General features: G+C 34.7%; 2 protein-coding genes and 1 long non-coding RNA gene across 4 annotated transcripts in view; 1 reads left to right on the top strand and 2 right to left on the bottom strand.

Moving 5' to 3' along the window:
• Positions 1-787: 787 nt before the first annotated feature.
• The window catches only part of LOC126765202 (leucine-rich repeat and fibronectin type-III domain-containing protein 2), a 35,464-nt gene continuing 13,092 nt past the window's right edge, over positions 788-23,159 (top strand). The window contains exon 1 of the mRNA XM_050482813.1: positions 788-1,224. The gene's annotated coding sequence lies outside the window, so the exon portion shown is untranslated. The remainder of the gene's footprint in view (positions 1,225-23,159) is intronic.
• LOC126765456 (uncharacterized) lies at positions 7,946-14,065 on the bottom strand. Of its 2 annotated transcripts, XR_007668419.1 has the most exons (3): positions 9,374-14,065; positions 8,937-9,316; positions 7,946-8,809 (listed from the first exon to the last, which is right to left on the bottom strand). It is a non-coding gene; the product is annotated as an uncharacterized LOC126765456 (long non-coding RNA). The 2 variants fall into 2 exon arrangements; XR_007668418.1 differs by having other exon boundaries at positions 7,946-9,316.
• LOC126765399 (putative nuclease HARBI1) lies at positions 21,450-22,326 on the bottom strand. Its single transcript, XM_050483131.1, has 3 exons — positions 22,168-22,326; positions 21,972-22,107; positions 21,450-21,918 (listed from the first exon to the last, which is right to left on the bottom strand). Exons 1-3 carry the CDS (start codon positions 22,171-22,173, stop codon positions 21,545-21,547), a joined length of 516 nt encoding a protein of 171 aa, XP_050339088.1. The 5' UTR covers positions 22,174-22,326; the 3' UTR covers positions 21,450-21,544.

The raw sequence follows: 23,159 nt of genomic DNA, 5'->3' as shown, positions 1-23,159 counted from the left end.
TGTATCAAACAATTTGGAACTGTCAAATCTTTAGGTACTAAGGTATTTGAAAGAAATCTTTAAGGAAAAGACACGAAATTAAAACCTTTTTTTTTAATAAATAAAGTTTTAAAATTTTGTTGTCGTTGAATTAAATTGTATATGAATGAATGTACATATATATTTTAAACAAAATGTATTTGGTTATTTATTTGTAAAAGTGGTAGTATTATTTTTCTATGAAGGATTTTACGAATTAGGTGTACAACGTAAGATTCGACAACTACTGTATGTGTTTTCCTTAGTGTATCAATTGTTAATTAAGTAAATATGTATTTTGATTAAAGTTATTTGGAAATGGTATTTTCTCTTCCCTTTCTTAAATACTTAACACTGGAGACTAAAATATGTTCAGGTGTAAGTTGGTGTACCTAATCAGTAAATGTAAATATTCAGTTAAATTTATTTGTAATATCTGTGTTTTGTGTATTGTTAAATATTTTGTTACCGGCGACTTTAAAAATTGTTTTCTGTTATATCCGGTTTTTTTTTTAATATCCATGCTTTCATTTATGAACTGACGCAGTAGTAATGCTTTACATTAAAAATAATCAGTCCCTTGTGTTAACTCAACCCGATTTTCGGTATTTGGGGAATATAAAATTTATTTGAGATCCATGAAACATCATTGCATAACTAAAATTTACTGTTTTTGTGCCGAAATCATCGCTACACTCCAAGATATAAATTTAGAGATATTGAAAGGTATAAATTTAGAGATATTAAAAGTGATGGAGTAAAATAAACTCAAAACAAGTAAGGAACGTAAAACGAACATGTTATACTCTTGCAACTTGCAAGAATCAAATCCAGGGGTATTCTTAAGGTGGTGGTAAAATATTTGCAACTGTCTGCATTGCACACTAAAACTAATCCGAACTTAACTTAAACTTAAATTTTCCTTTTGGGTATGTGAATTTCCTTCACTCAAATGTTAGTTATTACCACTGTATTTATACTTTTCAATATTTGCTCTGACTATTCTGCTGTTCTTCTGTTACGAAGATCGGTGTCTTCTGTTGGTTGAATAAGTGGTTGAAGTTAGGTATTGCACCAGTCGTCTCTTGAGGTTTCGGCTTGCCACAACGTACCTGTGGCTAGCTTTCGGTTTAAACCGCAATTCATTCGGACTTTTTAGTAGAGAAGCGTTTTTCTGGTTATTTTTTTTTTATACAAGATATAGAGGTGAATACTCATGTATAAGTTTTCTTATACCCGTTTATTTGTACATATGTATATACGCACATACATAAGTACATACGTTTATGAATTATAAAAAGTTTAATAGCTTTCGCGTGTGAGTAAAGTGTTTCTGTTGTTAAAATATACGATAATATCTATTTTATTTGGATCCATTTGGCCTAAAAAGCTCTCAAAGTGTTAATTACCATGTTTTTGTGATCGGTTTATTAAAACATATGGGTGGAAATATATGTATGTTATTCATGCTCTCATAAACGAATTCATACATAAGTATGTACTTCGGAATTTAAAATAAATATTTACGAAGAGCGCACACTCGGTTTACTCCAGCGCTTCATCTACAGTACATATCGTTACATTAATCTATAAAACTTTCAACCAATTTACAGAATAAAAATTTTCATTAAACACATTTCAATACGCTTTTTGTTTTTAAATGTAAGACATTTATTCCGAAACCTGTTCTAAGCACCAATAATGGTTACATTCACGTTTGTATGTTAATTCGACTCTCAATATTACGTGCCGGCCAAAGCTGTTGTTCGACTAGTACATATCTACAATAGACTGGTATTATTGAGCGCTTGGCCAGAAGCAGCAGAAGAAACGTTTATACGCAGTATATATGTATGTATGTACATATACGATATGATCTGTGCGCTGTGATAGTGTGGAATGTATAGCATTCCGCTGGGGTTTGGTGCTAACGCAACACATACACATATGTTCATATTTATATGTTGTCGTGTAAACTAAAGTAACAACGCTGTGCTCATTACGGACAATGCAACACGCGAGATTTTAAAGTTATTTTAATCATACTTACAAGTACACAAACAATATTCTTATACCGTTAAGTATAATGCAAATACTATGGCTATTTTCTGATTAATAATTCTGTGTGCGCGGGTTATAACTCCGCAAGCTGAATAAATTCAATAATATTATTCGCCAACAAATAAGGCGTTGGTGTAACCATTTACCAAATATATTTACAAGTCTGCTATTTAATGAAATAAGTAACGGAACTTCACTATCTAAATTAAAAAATTATTGGGAGGTGATATTAGAAAATTTTTTCTTGCCAAAAAGACTATTTTAAACATAATAAAGGCTTTTTAGCTTACTTGCAGGAAAGGCTTGTCCGTAAAGTAATTTTTATAATATGTTTTGTTTTTTGTTAGTTTAATATATTTGAAGATTTGTTATATATTAATATACCAAAAATGACAGTATGATCATCTAGTTAAGCCTATTAGAAAAAGGTAGTTTCATAAGCAAAAAAATTTTTAAAATGCCTTTTAAATTGCTAATAAATACTACATAGGTTTCTCAATTTTAACAAAATGGGTAAGAGCTCATGAACACAGTCCCAGTCATGGAGCATAGCATGAAGTGGCGTCTTTTGACGTTGTCTTTTGTGGACTTGTCTGCCGAAAATAATAATATTAAATTTTCATTTACTCCACTTAACCTCACTCAGATTTAAACAAAATAAATATAACAGCAAACCAAACGTAGTACTTAAATCCATGAATACATGTTTGAATTCGTAATGCTCTTTACTAAACAAATTGTCATTCGGACCATTTTGACATTTCATTAAATTGCTGTTTTTAGATATTTTTTTCTTTTCCGTTTTGGAATACTCAGCATGTACAGTTGTATACCGCAATCTATTAGTGACGAGAGTTGTTAGTGGATCACAATCATAGGAGAGAAGAAATCTAAGCATGGCTCTGAGCTTAACCACATTTTTCAAATGATTTTTATTGAGGTTACAAATACAATAACATCAAAAGAATAGCAACAACATTACTTGCAACAAACCAAATGTGCATAGTTGTATTGCATGTAGATATATGCGATATACAAGTGTTTATATGTACATATGTGTTTTACAAATGTACATACTACGTAGGTTGCCTTTTATATTTCGGGATTTGGCAACACAAGTGTTGCAACTGGAAACCCACAATTCTATAATAGAATTTGACATTTTTGATGGTATGCATACTCAGAACGTTTTGACATATCAGTGCTGTTTGTGTGATTTACAGTTATTTAAAATATTCTTCTCGAGGATGAAGTCATCAAGCGTACATAGATGAACTTAATTCAATTTTTCGACGATGAAGCTCCATCAAGGACCAGTGTTCATCGACGGTATTGTGAATTCAATCAAGTTCGTAGATGCTGTGCGCAAACTGATATTAGAAGATCGTTATTTAACCTATCGTGATATTGAGACAACTATGGGCATTAGGGAGACTAGCATATATTCAATTTGCACACAATTTGTCGATCGCTCAAAATAAGGCTCGTGTCGAGTGGTGGAGAGAAGCGATGCTTCTATGACTGAAACTTTTGCATTTTTGAGATCGATTTGATGAGTAAAGCACCGCGAAGTCCTGACATGGAATCGAATGACTTCTTTTTATTCCCGCTCGTAAAAAATAAACTAAGAGGTTAACGTTTTTCGACACCTAAACAAGCGGTTGAAGCGTTCAAAAGGCATGTTTTGAAGATACCAATCAATCAGAATGGCGAAAGTGCTTCGACAACTTGCTGAAATGCTAAAGTATTTAGATTTTAATTGAGAATATTTTGAAAAACAATAAAGCGATTTTGGATAAGTAAAATTTGTTTTTGCTCTCGAATTTCGATATATAAAAGGCAACCTACCTAATGGTCAAAATTTACCCATTCCATAATACTAAGCTCCATCCAAAAACAATCTGCGCCACCAATTGACTTTCTCCACTGTTGTTGTACTAAAAGCTGTCTTTAATATTTATTAATACTATTACTATATATGTTCAAATTACAAGTGCTATTAGGTAGGTGCAGGCGTAGAAATCTAATATATACAAGTATGTATGTATGTATGAATATGCACATATGTAAGTATGTATGTTTTCAAACACTTCATATACATGTACATATATATCATATAATGTACAATTGCAGTTTGTTATACTACTTTTTAGCATTTAGTACACTTACATAAGGGCATGGGGCGGTTTTATTTCAATTAGATGATTTCAATGAATTGTTGATTCAACCCACTTTAACGGTTTTGTGTGTGCTCGTTGAAACTTGAAGTAGGTAATCGATATAAGCACGCGTCAAAGAATGTGTGGTAGAGTGCGCGCCTTGCTAGAATAGTTTGGTTTTCAATAGCAATAGTTGCTTTATTTGAACAGCTGAATTTAAAGCCCCTAAGTTTATACCTCTTTTTAATTGTGGGGTGGGTGTGTAACAAATATGTAAATCAGATTTAAATTGCTTTAGAACGTAAGCTGTCCACCATAATGTAGCACCTCTAGTATTAGTTTTCTTAACCGGGTATCTGGTCCAAAATAACTTACTGATTCAATTAAAACGTATTCTCGCGACATTGAATCGTCAACCATTACGAACAGCCCGTTTTGACGTAGGGTCACTTCTTGCACACGTTTACTGGTTTTTAATGGCAAACATGGATAGCAGATTTAATGTTAAAACTAAAGAAACTATTTAGTTTAGATAGTAAAAAGTAGGAATTTGCATGCTGTGCTCTATATTATTATATCAAACACCAATTTCTCTTGTTCAAAAAGTCGTAGAGCAAGACAGGAGAAGTAAAAATAAGCGCAATTAATGTCGAAACCAGACCTAGTCAAAAAATCGTTTTTATCTCATTTCAAATCCTTTAATATATAGTATTTTCTTTACTACTACGATTCTAGTGATTTTCCAGCTTTTCGATGCGATTTTTGTACAACAACAAATAGTCGACAATTTATTAGAACATTTTATTTGTCGTTTCTATTAGTTTAACAGGATTTTTGGCTAGGTTCATATAGAATAGAATAGCTTTTATCTTTAAAAAATTAATTCTTTTAACCCAGTTACTACTATATCAAAGCAATATTTTTTTTCATTCGTGCTTTCTTCCACATTTTTGGAAATAATTGAGGTTTACCCAAAATATGTAGAATAAAAAAAGAGTATAAAATATATGACACAAAATTACTTTTGGAAGTAAAATTAGCCTTTAGATCAACTAAATCAAAGGAGTATCTAAAAATAATTTGTCTTTTTTCCACTTTTGGTGTGTTTAGGCAAGTAAGTCATATCTTTTTTTACTAATGTAAAAGCCAAATTTTAATAAAAATGCTCTCTAGTGATTTCGATGGATGATATTACAATAATAAATATATTTTTTAAAATTAGGCTGCTTTTACCATAAATAACTGAAAGATTTATTTAATCTGTTGTACATACATACATATATGTATATAGCAATAATTGGCTTGCTTAGTATCTGCGGTGGAAATGATTGACCCGCTATCATCGGTTGAAAGGAACTTGTTTGCGGTGCATTGTAAATTGCGAAAGACGTGTTGGAAGAATTAATTTGGGTCAGTTGGCTTCTAACATATTCCGGCTCGGCAAGATTGTCACAACAAGAACTGTTGCTGTGGTATTTTTTTATCTCGTATAGACATATTTTACATTTGTGTGTTACAAATTGCTTGCAAACTACTGTAATAAAATCAATTTGCAAAAGTTGCGCATTTCACTACCGCAAGTCTACTCTTTGTTTCAGACATGTGTGCACAAGTGGACATATATTTTTAAAAAGTTCGACAACAAATCATCGTTATTATCGAAAGCTATCAGAACCAATTTAAATGAAATCTAGAATTGTTACCAGACCACTCTCTAAACTATAAAATGTGTGTCGTATTTTCGGAATTAGCCGAGTCATAAAAGGCAAGAGAGTTATAAGCGTTGCGATCTTAAGCTGCTCAGCTGCAGAAATAAAAATTTCAACAGCCAAAATTAAGAATTAAATTGAAGTTTATAATTTTTTAAATGTTACTTGTTAAGAGTAGATAAAATAATTTTTTTAATGGTAAAGAGTGAGTCTGTTAGATCAAATGTGCTGGAATGAGAATTGAAATCATGACATATAAGGCGGAATTGTTCGTTTAACTCAAAATTTGTTATAGAAAATTTTAAAAGTAAGGGTCTAAACTGCTGTAGAGCGAGCGGGAACGTTAAAATTAATATCAGATAACAGAGATGGGCTACACACTGACCCATTCATGAGTTTTACAAGAAATATTATACCAAGCATCTCCCTACGTCTAGCGAGTGTCGGGAGATTTAAAAGTTTTAAACGGTTAGTGTAAGGGGGAAGATTTAAACTGGAATCCCAATGCAAATGATTTAAGGCAAAAAGTAAAAATTGTTTTTGAACGGACTCTAACTTATCCGAATGGACTTGGTAACTAGGGTTCCAAACCACAGAAGCATACTCTAATATAGGCCTCACCAGAGATGTAAAAAGAATTTTTGTGGTAAGCGGATCACTAGAAATTAGTAAATTCGTAAATTTTAAATGTTATGGCCCAAAATAAAAGAAGAGATGTAAGAAGAATTTTTGTGGTAAGCGGATCACTAGAAATTAGTAAATTCGTAAATTTTAAATGTTATGGCCCAAAATAAAAGAAGATTAGACTTCGATTTGTGAATAAAATAATGAAACATTGTCTTTTTACCTAAAACCACCCCCCCCCCCCCCCCCCCCCCCCCAATTTTTTTCCTGCGTTCGCCACTGACACTAGACAACACAGCTGTCCATTTTGCATGTACACAATTTCGTTGTAGCCATACTAATACTTTTCTTTTCAATGAAATTTTAGTATTTTGTTCAAAGTGAAATTTTTTATGCAAAAAATAAGAAAATGGGTAAATTGATTTGTTTTAAATTATCAATTGTTATTACAAATGATATAATAGAGCTATGTTATGCTTTTATTTGTAAAATAACGACAGGTTTGTTAGAGCTTTGAATAATTTTACATTTTACATACTAGTGGCAACACCACTCTACCTCATCTCTCTACTGTCAACTCTACCGCCGTTGGCAAATATAAAATAAATATATTTGACAAATGTCGCTTGCAGTCTGTCGCGCTCAATGTGTTCAGCACTTGAAGCTTCATTGAGACGGGTGTGTATTCAATCCGAGAGCAAAGCGGCAATACTCGTCTTGAGCTAGCTGACAATGTGCACAACAGGAATAATGGGATGCCCAACTCCTCTCTCACTGGAAGTGAGAGAACAATTGCTAAACGTCAAAACCTACTGAACTTTGACAGCTAATCGAGTTCAGTAGGTTTTGACGTTTATCAATTGGAAACGAGCGATGGCCAGATTGAAATCTTACCAAAAAAATGTGTGAACGGAGGGATTTGTTGCATCGTTCAAGACCACTTATAAAAAATGTAAAAATAATAATAATAATAAAAAATAAATTGAAGCATCATAGTTTTATTTTCAATGTAAAATGATTAAAAACATTTAATGATTCAGAGCTGACAAGCTTAAATCCTATTATTGGGTATTGACAGGACAAAAGTCAGTTGTTATAATATTCTTTAAAAATATTTATATAGTTTCTCCATATAATAAATAACCAATATTTAATAATTTTTATTCGTACTAAATATTGGGTATTGGGTTGATAAATGCCCAAAAATTGTTATTTTGTTCAATCTGGCCATAATGGAAAATGTTATAAAAAACGCTAATTTTGAGGCGCTCTCACACTGGAATAAGTTCAACATCCCTTTATTCCTACCACCGGTGGCTTTCATTCTAGAACTAGATCTGTAAATCCTTTTGCCACAAAATAAAACATAAAATCTGTTCTTAATATTTATCCTTATTATTTATTAATAAATGTTCAAGAGCTATTACGTAGGTGCATGCGTAGAAATTTAATATACTTGTATATGCACATATGTATGTATGTATGTTTGCGAACACTACAAATACATGTACTTATGTATGTAGATATGGTAAAAGGTGCCCTTGCAGTTTGTTATACTACTTTTTAGTATTTATTACTATGTACATATATATTATTTCCAATTGAGGATTTCGATGAATTGTTTATTCAACCCACTTTAACGGTTTTGTGTGTGCTCTTTGGGCATATTTGAATAAAAGCTTGAAATAGGTAATCCATATGAACATGCTCCAAAGAATGTATGGTAAAGTGTGCGCCTATCTCATCAGGCTGAGAAGTAGTCAGTGCTCCACCCGTGACTTTCATTTTAGCAGAAATTTATGCCAGGCTGAAGGCGCTTTGCCGATAAGTGATGATCGTTTTTAGCTATACTTATTTGCATTGAGCGTCACAACGGCGTTCCTAGCTGTCAAAGTGAATATGAATATCAGCCTGCTGATAAGTTTTGTATAAGTTACTTTGTTACTAATTAGGAATAAATACAGATATATTGAACAGGAGACAGTTCCATTCTATTTTATGGGAGATAACGAACATTTCGTAAATAATTTTACAAAGAGACAACAATTACTCTGTGGCCTATGATGCTGTGGTAACGCTTTCTATTATAAATAGCTTATATTCTTTGTGTGGTTTGTGAGTGCGTGCATGTAATACAATAAACAGCTCAAAGTATACTAAGTGTTCCTAAAAATTATACTTTGTTATTACCACTCCAAAGCATGTTTATTTCAATCCACTCCCGATACAATGTCCGCTCTAATAGATAGGAAACATTAATTTTAGAAGCTAAACGGTCAATTATATAAATACATATTTATTCTAATCACAATCGATTTAAAAAAATCCTTAAAACCTCAATAAAAGCAAACATTTTAATACTTACACTTCTTCTTCTTCTTTATTGGTGTAGAAACCGATTACTTTTCTTCTTTTCGCAAAGTGGCGCCATTTGGAGATTCCAAGCGAAGCCAGGTCCCTCTTCACCTGGTCCTTTCAACGGAGTGGATGTGTTCCCCTTCCTCTGTTTCCCCCGGCGAGTACAGCGTCGAATACTTTCAGAGCTGTAATGTTTTCGTCCATTCGGACGTAGCCACTGTCTTTTAATTCGCTGAACTACTTATGTCAAAGTCGTCGTATATCTCAAGCAGCTCATCGTTCCATCGAATGCGATATTCGCCGTGTCCAACGCTCAAAGGACCATAAATCTTTCGCAGAACTTTTCTCTCGTTGTCATCGTCCATGCCTCTGCACCATATAGCAGAACTGGAATAATGAGTGACTTATAGAGTTTTGTTTTTGTTCGTCGAGAGAGGACTTTACTTCTACTTAGTCCGAAGTAGCACCTGTTGACAAGAGATATCCTCGTTGGATTTCGAGGCTGACGTTGTTGTTGTTGCTAGTTCCAAGATAGACGAAATTATCTACAACTTCGAAGTTATGACTGTCAACAGTGGCGTAGGTGAATAGTTACGAGTGCGACGGCTGTTTGTTTGATGACAGGAGATATTTCGTCTTGCCCTCGTTCACCAGACCCATTTGTTTCTCTTACAAAATTTAAATTTAATAAACAAAAATAATTTAACCGAAAGTCAAAAATAAATATCATTTTCGGAGAATTCTACAGTTTTTAAATTATTCACGTTATCAGATATTATAATTAAAATCTAGCTTATAACTACTTCAAAAAGTATATCGTTTCATAGGCTTTATAGGAATGTAATGCTCTTCAAAAGGCTCAATCACAACAAATTCCTTATCCTAACTTTTTAAATTGTAAACGGTTAAAGTTTGATTATTTTAGGGAGTTTTTGTTCTTATGAATTTTATAACTCATAGAAAAATTTTAATAAAATAAAAAGCTTAAAGTTTTGTAAGAAATTTACTCATGAATGCTCAATGATCATGAACTCATGCTGTCAACTTAAAACGAGATTATGAGCTCTCACAACAAGCAAAGAGATGAGTTTCGGGTCGGCGTGTCGCCCTTCTGTAGTGTTGTTGTTCTCATTTGAGCATTATTGCTGTTTCAATGTAAAAGACAACTCACCACGACTTCTACCGTTAAAAAAAAGCATGAATATACATATTTGAAATATTCTTAAACTAACTCTCAAATTACAGTCGAATTATTTATAAATAGTTAAACTATTTTTATACTCTTCCAACATGTTGCTACCGAGTATAATAGTTTTGTTCACCTAACTGTTGTATGTATCACCAAAAACTAATCGAGATAGATATCTGGTTGTATATATATATGTAAATGATCAGGATGGCGAGACGAGTTGAAACTCGCTTGCTGTCTGTCTGTCGGTCGTCCGTCCGCCAGTGTAGTTGTAACTTGAGTAAAAATTAAGATATCTTGATGAAAGTTGATACACTGTTCCTTGGGGAAAAAGGCGGAGATGGGCATAATCAGACCACTGCCACGCCCGCAAAATTCCATTTATGGAAAACGTATAAAGGACCATAACTTAAACTAAATTAAGATAAGGAACTGTAATTTGGCACAGAGGGTCGCAAGGGGCACATGTGGAATAAAAATTTTGCAGGGCCTCGCCTTCTAAATGGTTTAATGTGCACATCTCCTAAACCACTTAAGCAAATCCCTTTAGAGGTGCTACATTCAGGGGTGTTGTGGAATCCAAGACAGAATTGCTTAGCTGTCAGAATTGCAAACCAATTCTGATTATCAATGGTGTCACAGAATCTGATTGGATTGTCGTCTTTTCGAACATAAGCAAAACCAATATTCAAACCAACTGTTTACTAATGTGACAAAACTTGCAAATGAATACCAGGAATTAAGGGATGTTAAACTTATTTCAGTGTGAGAGCGCCTCAAAATTAGCGTTTTTTATAACATTTTCCATTATGGTCAGGTTGAACAAAATAACAATTTTTGGGCATTTATCAACCCAATACCCAACATTTAGTACGAATAAAAATTACTAAATATTGGTTATTTATTATATGGAGAAACTATTTAAATCTTTTTAAAGAATATTATAACAACTGACTTTTGTCCTTTCAATACACAATAGTAGGATTTAAGCTTGTTAGTTCTCAATCATTAAATGTTTTTAATCATTTTCCATTGAAAATAAAACTATGATGCTTCAAATTACAAAACGTTTCATCAAATATCTTTAAATTTCATAAATTTATTTAATTTTCATTGTTTTACATTTTTTATAAGTGGTCTTGAACGATGCAACAAATCCCTCCGTTTACACATTTTTTTGGTAAAATTTCAAGCTGGCCATCGCTCGTTTCCAATTGATAAACGTCAAAACCTACTGAACTCGATTAGCTGTCAATTAGTCGATTAGCTGTCAAAGTTCCGAATTAAAGAAAGATTTTAAGAGATAATATAGATGGGAATTCGAAATATTGTTGAAGCTAGAAGGGAAATAGTGACCGAGCGATATATGAGCGCTTGGGCAGAAAGCGAAAACTTTGACTCTGTTTTTCATTTTTACGATTTTTCTTAATTGGCGGGCAGGATTGAAAAAAACTAAACGTATGGAATTGGGGCAAAGCTTATTATCTTTGGCATTAAATTATCTTCTATTTAAACTAAAAAAATTAACAAAATAAAGTTTGAACATATGTTTAAGCAACATAAAGTAACATTTTTTTGGTCAAAAACCACTTTTTAAAAAAATTTAGAATTTTGTTTTTTGAAATTTTCCTAGTTTAACTTGAACATAAGTTATTGGCAAATATGAATCTCTTTAAATTTTTTGTTTCCGACAGAAATTGCGACCTGTATACCTTCCGCCATCCGACAAATGCACACGCGAGATGTATTGGGCAAATGCTTCCCTAAGGCAGAATATCACAGAATCCGTATCCAAAAAATTTTTGAGTGATGTTTAAATATAGAACTATAAACCCTAAAAATTTCGCTTCAATTAATTATTTCTTTCCCTCCCAAAAAACTCAATAATTAAAACATCTCGTACTTTATTCATATGCTTTCTTCTATAGAAATAAAGATAAATCAATTCGTAACAATAAAATAACTCGATTTCTTAACTTACATTTCAAATCTGTATGCGACTATTTTCTTGCTTTGTTTCTGACAGCAAAACTGATAAAATTGGTTTCTGTGACACCCAAAACCGATACAAATTCTGTTTCGAATGTCAAACCAATAATGTCTGAATTCATGACACCTACTGCCTTTTTTTGATCGGTTTCAATTCTGATTCCGACAACTATCAGATTCCACAACACCCCTGATTGTAAAAATATGTACATATATGAAACTGGAAGATAACATCATCTACATGCAATATAACTGTTAAAAACCACCTGAGTATTGCTCTACTTAGCAGTACCAAATGTCAACGAATACACATAAGGGGTATTCTCTTGCCCTTGCAAGACCCGGTGCACGGTGCAAGAATTGCAGATTTACAACGGCACAACAACAAACACACGCAGAAAAATATTTGCAAGGGCTGTAAAATATGTCAGACCAAAACCTATGTATATTTGCGTGCAATGTCACGCAAAAATATAATTGCAACCCTGTTGTAGTTGCCATTTTACATAAAGACATATTACGTCGTTAAATTGTTGAGGAAGATAAGTTTTAAATGGATTTTATTATTTCTATTTAAATTTTAAAGATTTGTTACAGTTTTTTTTCTTAAAAATGTATGCAGAAGATGCGCCAATTCACAATACTTCTTCTTAATTGGCGTAGACACCGCTTACGCGATTATAGCCGAGTTAACAACAGCGCTCCAGTCGTTTCTCCTTTTCGCTACGTGGCGCCAATTGGATATTCCAAGCGTAGCCAGATCCTTCTCCACTTGGTCCTTCCAACGGAGTGGAGGTCTTCCTCTTCCTCTGCTTCCCCCGGCGGGTACAGCGCCGAATACTTTCAGAGCTGGAGTGTTTTCGTCCATTCGGACAACATGACCTAGCCAGCGTAGCCGCTGTCTTTTAATTCGCTGAACTATGTCAATGTCGTCGTATATCTCGTACAGCTCATCGTTCCATCGAATGCGATATTCGCCGTGGCCAACGCGCAAAGGACTATAAATCTTTCGCAGAACTTTTCTCTCGAAAACTCGCAACGTCGACTCATCAGTTGTTGACATCGTCCAAGCCTTAACTTATAGAGTTTGGCTTTTGTTCGTCGAGAGAGGACTTTACTTTTCAATTGCCTACTCAGTCCGAAGTAGCACCTGTTGGCAAGAGCAATCCTGCGTTGGATTTCCAGGCTGACATTGTTGGTGGTGTTAATACTGGTTCCTAAATAGACGAAATTATCTACAACTTCAAAGTTATGACTGTCAACAGTGACGTTAGTGCCAAGTCGCGAGTGCGACGACTGTTTGTTTGATGACAGGAGATATTTCGTCTTGCCCTCGTTCACTGCCAGACCCATTTGTTTTGCTTCCTTGTCTAGTCTGGAGAAAGCAGAACTAACGGCGCGGGTGTTAAGGCCGATGATATCAATATCATCAGCATACGCCAGCAGCTGTACACTCTTATAAAAGATAGTACCTTCTCTACTAAGTTCTGCAGCTCGAACTATTTTCTCCAGAAGCAGGTTGAAAAAGTCACACGATAGGGAATCGCCTTGTCTGAAACCTCGTTTGGTATCGAACGGCTCGGAGAGGTCCTTCCCGATTCTGACGGAGCTCTTCGTGTTGCTCAACGTCAGTTTACACAGCCGTATTAGTTTTGCGGGGATACCAAATTCAGACATCGCGGCATAGAGGCAGTTCCTTTTCGTGTTGTCGAAAGCAGCTTTGAAATCGACGAAGAGGTGGTGTGTGTCGATTCTCCTTTCACGGGTCTTTTCCAAGATTTGGCGCATGGTGAATATCTGGTCGGTTGTTGATTTTCCAGGTCTAAAGCCACACTGATAAGGTCCAATCAGTTTGTTGACGGTGGGCTTTAATCTTTCACACAATACGCTCGATAGAACCTTATATGCGATGTTGAGGAGGCTAATACCACGGTAGTTGGCGCAGATTGTGGGGTCTCCTTTTTATGGATTGGGCATAGCACACTTAAATTCCAATCGTTGGGCATGCTTTCGTCCGACCATATTTTACAAAGAAGCTGATGCATGCTCCTTATCAGTTCTTCGCCGCCGTGTTTGAATAGCTCGGCCGGTAATCCATCGGCCCCCGCCGCTTTGTTGTTCTTCAGGCGGGTAATTGCTATTCGAACTTCTTCATGGTCGGGCAATGGGACGTCTGCTCCCATTCAGCAGGCTGGAGAAGTGTTCCCTCCATAATTTAAGTATGCTCTGGGCTTCGGTCACTAGATCACCTTTGGGGGTTCTACAAGAGTATCCTCCGGTCTTGAAACCTTCTGTAAGCCGCCGCATTTTTTCGTAGAATTTTCGAGCATTACCCCTGTCGGCCAGCTTATCAAGCTCTTCATACTCACGCATTTCGGCCTCTTTCTTTTTCTGTCTGCAGATGCGTCTCGCTTCCCTCTTCAATTCTCGGTATCTATCCCATCCCGCACGTGTAGTGGTCGATCGTAACGTTGCGAGGTAGGCAGCCTGTTTTCTCTCCGCTGCGGCACGGCACTCCTCGTCGTACCAGTTGTTCTTTTGCTCTTTCCGAAAACCAAGGGTTTCGGATGCAGCTGTACGTAAGGAGTTTGAAATGCCGTCCCGCAGTTCCCTTATACCGTGTTGTTGATGAGTGCTCTCAGAGAGCAGGAGTGCAAGCCGAGTAGAAAAACGTTTGGCAGTCTGTTGTGATTGCAGCTTTTCGACGTCGAACCTTCCTTGTGTTTGTTGGCGTGCGTTTTTTGCTGCACAGAGGCGGGTGCGAATCTTGGCTGCAACAAGATAGTGGTCCGAGTCGATGTTAGGACCTCGGAGCGCACGCACATCTAAAACACTGGAGACGTGTCTTCCGTCTATCACAACATGATCGATCTGGTTGGTAGTTGTGCTAGAATCTAGTGCTACAGATAACCATATTTCGGGCCCCGGCGAAGTCGATCAGCCTCAACCCATTTGGGGATGTTTCCTCGTGGAGGCTGAATTTACCGACCGTAGTGCCAAAGATACCTTCTTTGCCCACCCTGGCGTTAAAGTCGCCAAGCACGATTTTGACATCGTGGCGGGGGCATCTCTCATAAGTGCGTTCCAAGCACTCATAAAAGGCATCTTTGGTCACATCGTCCTTCTCATCCGTCGGAGCGTGGGCGCAGATCAGCGATATGTTGAAGAACCTCGCTTTGATGCGGATTGTGGCTAGACGTTCATTCACCGGAGTGAATGATAGTACTCGGCGACGGAGTCTCTCTCCCACCACGAATCCCACACCAAACTTGCGCTCCTTTATATGGCCACTGTAGTAAATGTCACAAGGACCTACTCGTCTCTGTCCTTGTCCCGTCCATCGCATTTCTTGGACGGCGGTGATGTCAGCCTTTATTTTCACGAGGACATCAACCAGCTGGGCAGCGGCACCTTCCCAATTAAGGGACCGGACATTCCAGGTGCATGCCCTGATATCGTTGTCCTTATTTCGTTTGCCATGGTCGTCATCAAAAGAGGGGTTTCTCATCCGAGGCTGTTTGTCGCTTTTCATTGGGATAGGCTTTTTACGTGGCGGGTCCCAAACCCAGCGCACAACCCTATGCAGGGGATGTTTCGCCTTCTCACTTTAGCTCACCTTCGAACGGATGTTCTTAGGCTACCCAGAGGATACTAGGTCAAAGACCGGAAGTCGTGAGCTGCTTGAGTCATATGTAAAAGAATCGTTTCTGGCCACTCCCAAGTGAATGGCGATCAGAGAACTTTCCTCACTTGCGTGAACTTCTACACATGACCCCAATTCACAATAGCCATGCTTAATAGTCGTTCACAACAAATTGACCGAATTAGCCATTCATATATCACTAGATTCTGCAATGGGTGCTCTCGTGCTCTTGTATATTTCGGTATAGTATTTTTGCATTCTGCAATTTTGCAAGAGCAAGAGAATACCCCTATATTTTGTATAGAATTCCCCTAAAGTTTTATTATTTTTATAAATTATCAAAAGATATTTATTTATAAAGTATATAAAAAAGAAGTAAGGTTCATGTTTAGGTTATTTAAAACATGTAAGTGCTTGAAATATAAAAATATTTAGTTATGTATATTGAGCTTTAAAGTTAGGTTAGCAGTTAAGAAACAAACTTATAATAAGTGGGCTTGACCATAACTTTTAAATATGAATCGAAATCATAACTATTTTGAAATTGGCAAAAAGCTTGTATTAAAAATTATGCAAATGTTACATGTTGTTAATGTTATTGATAAAAACTGGATTTTTGTATGAATGTGTATATACATATGTACATAGGTACATATGTATGTGTTTGTATGTATGAATATTTGGATGGCTTTTTTTGTATACATGTGCAAACCACATTTCTGGTTACGATATAAAAACAAACAATGGGACGAAGATGAAACCTGAAGAAGCTCAAGGCCGCGCATGACATCATCCAAAGTCTATGAAAATTGCAAACGAACGGAAATAGAGTTTTATATAATCAAGGGTATGCCAGCATGTTATACATGTTGACTGAATGAACCTTATTTGGAGAACGTTTCAAAAATGAACCTTTATTTAATTTTCTAAATTTTATATACAATTTTGGAAAAATAACGCACATATCAAGTTCAAGGTGGAATCCAATGCGTTGGACGTATGATTAATTACTCCCAATAAAAGAATTATGCCCTAAAAATTAATGCTTAAAAAACTGTGAAGAAATAACGCTTAAAGCTTAGTATCCAGCTCTCAAGAAATTTAAAAATTTCGTATAAAAAATGAAATGGTCAAGAAAATTTCCTGCGATAAATTTTCTTGTGCTAGTATGCAGCTCTAAAGAAATCTAGTACTAATTTTTAATACATTTTTTCAATAAAATGCGAATATGGCAAACCTGGTTTTGCGAAGAAACAGTAAATCAACAATTATTTCTTGAAGGAAATTCAAAGTAATCGTTAAATTCATCCTAAATTAGTTAAAACCATTATTATGAAGTATAGTTCATTTTGAAATTTTGTATAAAACCTACCAATCTTCATCCACATTCCTTAAATCGCGATGAAAATATTTATGTTACTATACACATGCATACATACATTTTACACATAAAGCTTGTTTATTCTCTCTTGCTCTTCTAATGTGGCTCATTCACAATGCGTAAAGTTACTTGAAGAAATAATTTATTTTTTTTCTTGAGCAATTACTTAAGAGCTGGATACGGACCTTAACTTCGGGCTGCTGAAGAAAATTTTTTGTGTTTTTAAAGGCTAACTAATTAAATTGTAAAAGAAGAATTAAATTTATTACGTTTTTTTAGAATTAGGGTTCCTAAAAAACATAATGCATTAATTTTGAAACAAAAGAAAACTACGCTATTGGAAATTTAACACTCCTATTGTGTATCTATACTAGCGAGAGTATCAGCTTATACCTAGCGCTGGTAACAGACGTTGCATTCGCTGAAATGTGAGTTATGAAATATGAATGTTAAGGCAACAAAAGTAAGAACTATCTGAAGTTACGAACAAAAGTCTATAGAGAATTTCCTAAAGTTCAGGAAAGTTAGATCCATCACAAAAAAGTTTGGAATTTTTGGCTTTAGCGTCTCTACAATTTATTTTTTTTTTTACTTTCTAGTAAATCTTTTTAGCCAATCAAAATATTCCAATTTTAATAATTGGACATTAAAAAAAAAGCGAATAAAATTACATTTTACATGTAAAGGGTAGTTTCCAGCTTTTAAGATATGTAAACACTTCATATTAAAATACGTTTAAAAATGGTCAAGAAAATTTCCTGCGGTAAAGTTTCTTGTGCTAGTATGTAGCTCTAAAGAAATCCAGTACTAATTTTTAATACATTTTTTTAATAAAATGCGTATATGGCAATCCTGGTTTTGCGAAGAAAAATTAAATCAACAATTGTTTCTTGAAGGAAAATCAAAGTAATCATTAAATTCATCACACAATTAGTTAAAATCATTATTATGAAATATAGTTAATTTTGAAAGGTTATATAGAACTTACCAATCATGGCACAACTCCGATTTCTTTGGCGCCGCGATTTGAAGGTACCGTTGGAAAGAGGAAGTTAGTTTACGAGATATTCGGCCTTAAAGTTCAAAAAATCCCAAAATTCGAACATTTCAACAAGCTATTTTACCACATTAAACACACTTTACTCACACTTTTCACTTCGAATTAATTAAATTAAACTATAAACTTTTCAATAAATCCACATTTTACACTTTTAACAGTTTTTTTTACAGAAGAAATCTTCATTTTAAAAATTACATTTTGCACTCGTAGTGAACATCATGTGTGTGCTAAAAATTTCGATGAAATGGAGCGCTGCCATGTGATAATAAGGAAATTCGCTGAAATTCCTTTTTTTCCCAAAAATTCCTATATCCATTCATATGGATATGTTCTATATTTAATTTAATAAACAAATAAGTAATATTATATAGTAATATTATATAATAATATTATATAGTAATATTAAATAATAATATTATATATATTGTCACCTAATATACAAAACAACGTATTATCAAAAATAAATGGAAAACGCTGACAGATATCGGGTGATTTTTTAAGAGCTTGATAACTTTTTTTAAAAAAAAACGCATAAAATTTGCAAAATCTCATCGGTTCTTTATTTGAAACGTTAGATTGGTTCATGACATTTACTTTTTGAAGATAATTTCATTTAAATGTTGACCGCGGCTGCGTCTTAGGTGGTCCATTCGGAAAGTCCAATTTTGGGCAACTTTTTCGAGCATTTCGGCCGGAATAGCCCGAATTTCTTCGGAAATGTTGTCTTCCAAAGCTGGAATAGTTGCTGGCTTATTTCTGTAGACTTTAGACTTGACGTAGCCCCACAAAAAATAGTCTAAAGGCGTTAAATCGCATGATCTTGGTGGCCAACTTACGGGTCCATTTCTTGAGATGAATTGTTCTCCGAAGTTTTCCCTCAAAATGGCCATAGAATCGCGAGCTGTGTGGCATGTAGCGCCATCTTGTTGAAACCACATGTCAACCAAGTTCAGTTCTTCCATTTTTGGCAACAAAAAGTTTGTTAGCATCTTGGTTGACATGTGGATGTTCGCGAAGTTTAGGAATGTATCTCATTCTGCTTTCCTCTATATCCTTCTTTACCATAGGAATATCAAGATCTTTATGAATGTTTTCATTACGCATGTACTATGGTGAACCCGTGATTGTTTTAAGAATTTTGGATTGGAACCTCTGTATTATATCAATATTGGTTGCACAGGTCGTACCCCACAGTTGAATTTCATACATCCAAATCGGTTTTATGATTGCATTATATAACAAAACTTTGTTGTTTAGGCTAAGTTTAGAATTATTGCTTAAAAGCCAATTTAAATTTGATGCTCTTAACTTCATGCAAGCTATTTTACTCGCTATATGTTTTCGTCACGTGAGCCTTTGATCCAAGTGAATCCCAAGATAAGTTCCTTCATTCGCTTGGTGTACTAAGACATTAGGGCTATTCGCTTGCTCTTGCAAGATTGCAGATTGCAAAAATACTATACCCAAATATACAAGAGCACGAGAGCACCCATTGCAGAATCTAGTCATATATGAACGGCTGATTCGGTCAATTTATTGTGTATGACTATTATGCATGGCTTTGTGAATTGGCGCACCTTCTGCATACATTTTTAACAAAAAAACTGTACCAAATCTTAATAATTTAAATAGAAATTATAATATCTATTTAAAACTTACCTTCCTCAACAATTTAACGACGTAATATGTCTTTATGTAAAATGACAGCTAAAACAGGGTTGCAATTATATTTTTGCGTGATATTGCACACAAATATACATGGGTTTTGGTCTGACATATTTTACAGCCATTGCAAATAATTTTCTGCGTGTGTTTCTTGTTGTGCCGGTGTACCAAGAGGAAATATATGCAATTCTTGCACCGTGCAAGGGTTTTGCAAGAGCAAGCGAATACCCCTATTGTTTATTTTAACTGCCCGGCGCCTTTCTGGTCTTAGCGAGAATGTAACATGCTTGCATTTTCCTCATTAATATTGATACGCCAGTTGGGTAGCCATTCTTCGACAAAAGTTAAGTGCTGCTCTAATCATTTGCTACGGCTTACTAAAGCTGTGTTATCGCGAAAGTGGATGTCAATACGTTAATAGCTGTTGGAATGTCTGCTGTATATATTATGTAGAGTTGGGCCTAGCATGCTACCCTGAGCTACACCAGCCCTTATTGCTCGTTCTTCTGATATGAAGTCTGCTACTTTAACTGTTATTTCCTGTTTCTTAAATATGAATCTAAAGTTTTATGAAATTCGTAAAGTACAACGTTTTTGATTTTCCATAAAAGGCATTCATGCCAGACCTTATCGAACGCCTGAGCTACATCTAGAAAAATAGCTGAACAGTACTAGTCTGTGCTCGAATGCTTCCCTGATTTCATTAGTAGTTCTTTTTACTTGCTCTACAGTGCAATATCTAGCACGAAAGTCGAATTGGTGCATGCTACTATGTTATTTTCGTGGAGGAAAGAAGTCATCTTAGATAGTTACACTTTTTCAAATATTTTAGAAATGCAGGATAAGATACTTATTGGTCTATAGGAAGACGGCTGTGTTAAATCTTTCCCAGGTTTATCTATCATGATGATCTGCGACTTTTTCTATGAAACTGAATAGTATCCGAAACCAAGAATTGCATTAAAGAACAAGGAGAGCACCGTTATAACAATATTTGGTAACTGAATTAGCATTTTTGGAATAATATTATCGTGTTCTGATGCCTTTTTCGGATTTAGCTCTTTTATGATTCTAGTAACTTCAGAAGTAGAAGTCTAATAGACACAAACGCCTCGTTAGCGGTATTGGGCAAAATTGGCAGCTTAATGCCCCTATTGCGGTTTTCAACCCAACTGCATTTCAGTCGAAGTTCAACATTCGTGCAGTAAAATACAAAAAAATATTAAAGAAAAAGGGAGGACGGGTAAAATAACTATTTTAATTAATGTTAAATTAATTTTAATTAATATTTTTTATAAATTTTTAGGAAAAATAAGGTTGCAACAAAAAAGCAATTCGAAAAATTGGTGGAGTTAATGGAGAAGTTTCCAGAAGTAGGAAGAGGAAAGCCACAATTTGGAAACAATAAATTCAAATTGAGGTGCAGCGCCTCAAAATTGCTAAATTAAAATCTTCGCAAAGATTTTAATTTTTTTTGGTTATTTAAGACACAAAGTAATATTTTTTTTTTTTTATTTTTAATAATTCTGGAATAAAGTGATATTTTATATTTTTGTACCATAGTTTAAGTTTACCTTAAAAAATGAAGTGATATTGTTATTTAATGAATTTATTTAAATAAAATTTAAATATATGCCTGAATAAATAGCACATTAGAAATAATAAATAAAATTTAATATTTTAATTGTTTAGAGGGAAGTCATAATATTATTGCAAATTATTCGAGCCGTATCTTCTTCTTCTCTTTCTATGTCCAAAATATCATTGGTCATTGTAGTATGTGAAGTAGATGGTATTTCTTCCGGAGATTCCACTTGAAAGTGTTGGCAAATATTGTGCAATGCGCAACAAGCATTAACAATTTGTCTAGCCTTTTCGGGAATGTAATGTAAACCTCGTACAGATAAAAGATATCGAAATCTACTCTTGAGTACACCAATTGTCCGCTCTACAATATTCCGGGCCTTTGAGTGTACTGTATTGTAGCGTGCTTGGGGTGAAGAAGCTTCCGCCAAGCGATAAGGCGTCATTAAAAATTTGTGCAGAGGATAGCCAGCGTCGCCTAAGAAATTACATTACTCTAATTATTTAGCAATAAATACGATAAAGTCTTACCCAAGATCCAAGTGTTATTCTGTATGTTGTTCTGTAAATGCACTTTCAAATCGCTAACATTGAAAACAAAAGAGTCATGATTTGCGCCTGCATGCCTAGCATCCACATACCGAATAGACATTTTATAATCACAAAGCTAAAAATTTTAAGAAATTATACCATTTTGTTTCTAATATAATTCAGATTTTATACATACAATCATCACGTTTAAACTGTAGTAGCCCTTTCTGTTAAGATAAAGATGTTGCACTTCTTTTCTTGGTGAAATTATGCGAACATGAGTTCCGTCGATGCAACCAACTACTCCCGGAAAGCACTTTTTGAATAAAATAAAACTTTTGAAGCGTTTTGCTCCTCCTCAGTCATTTGAATTTTAACCCATTGGGCACAAATACGTTGTTCAATTATATTTAGAACCTCTTTAATTACTAAAGATATCGTAGGTTGCGCCAACCCAATGTTAAAATCATTTCCACTGCATTTTTGATAACCACCGTCAGCAAGGAAACGCAGAGTTGCGCATAATTTTAATATAGGAGGTATGGCCGTTCCTCGCACACGTTTGTGGAAATGTTCCTTCATCTCATTCAGTAAAAAACAAAATGCTTCTTTATTTAATCGAAAATAACTTATGAATCTGCAACAAATATTAAAAAAAAGCAATTCAATTGTGAAAAAACTATGGCTTACTTTGCATTTGGAAGCTCCAATGGATTTGAGTGATCACGAATATATCCATTTTTTATTTATTGTTTATTATATATGTTTATTCACTTTTTCGCGAGCGACAACTGAATTCAATTGTTTAAATATGTCGTTTACAAAATTTTAGCTGTTTCACTATCTGTCAAATTTCCCTTTCTTAGGTTGGCAACGCCAATCATACTTCGACTGAACTTAGTTGAAGTTCGCAATACCGAAAAAGAGTTTGGTTGATCTGAAGTTGAGTTGCCTTAACTTCAATTCGACCAAGTCGGGTTGAAAACCGCAATAGGGGCATAAAGTTCTTATTTGGGCAATTAGGTTGAAATACATCTTCTGGGTGATTTGCAAAGCAATTTGCCTTTTCTTCATCACTATGTGCCGAATTACCATTCAACTGTCTTAGAGGCATGTTGGTATCTACTGGTGGCTTAAAAGACTTTTGAAATTATTTTACTTTCACTTTTGGGTTTTCCAAAGTGAGTT

Source organism: Bactrocera neohumeralis, unplaced genomic scaffold, assembly GCF_024586455.1.
Source record: "Bactrocera neohumeralis isolate Rockhampton unplaced genomic scaffold, APGP_CSIRO_Bneo_wtdbg2-racon-allhic-juicebox.fasta_v2 cluster10, whole genome shotgun sequence".
In the NCBI taxonomy this organism is placed as follows: Eukaryota; Metazoa; Arthropoda; class Insecta; order Diptera; family Tephritidae; genus Bactrocera; species Bactrocera neohumeralis.
This window is presented reverse-complemented; position numbering and strand designations above follow the sequence as displayed.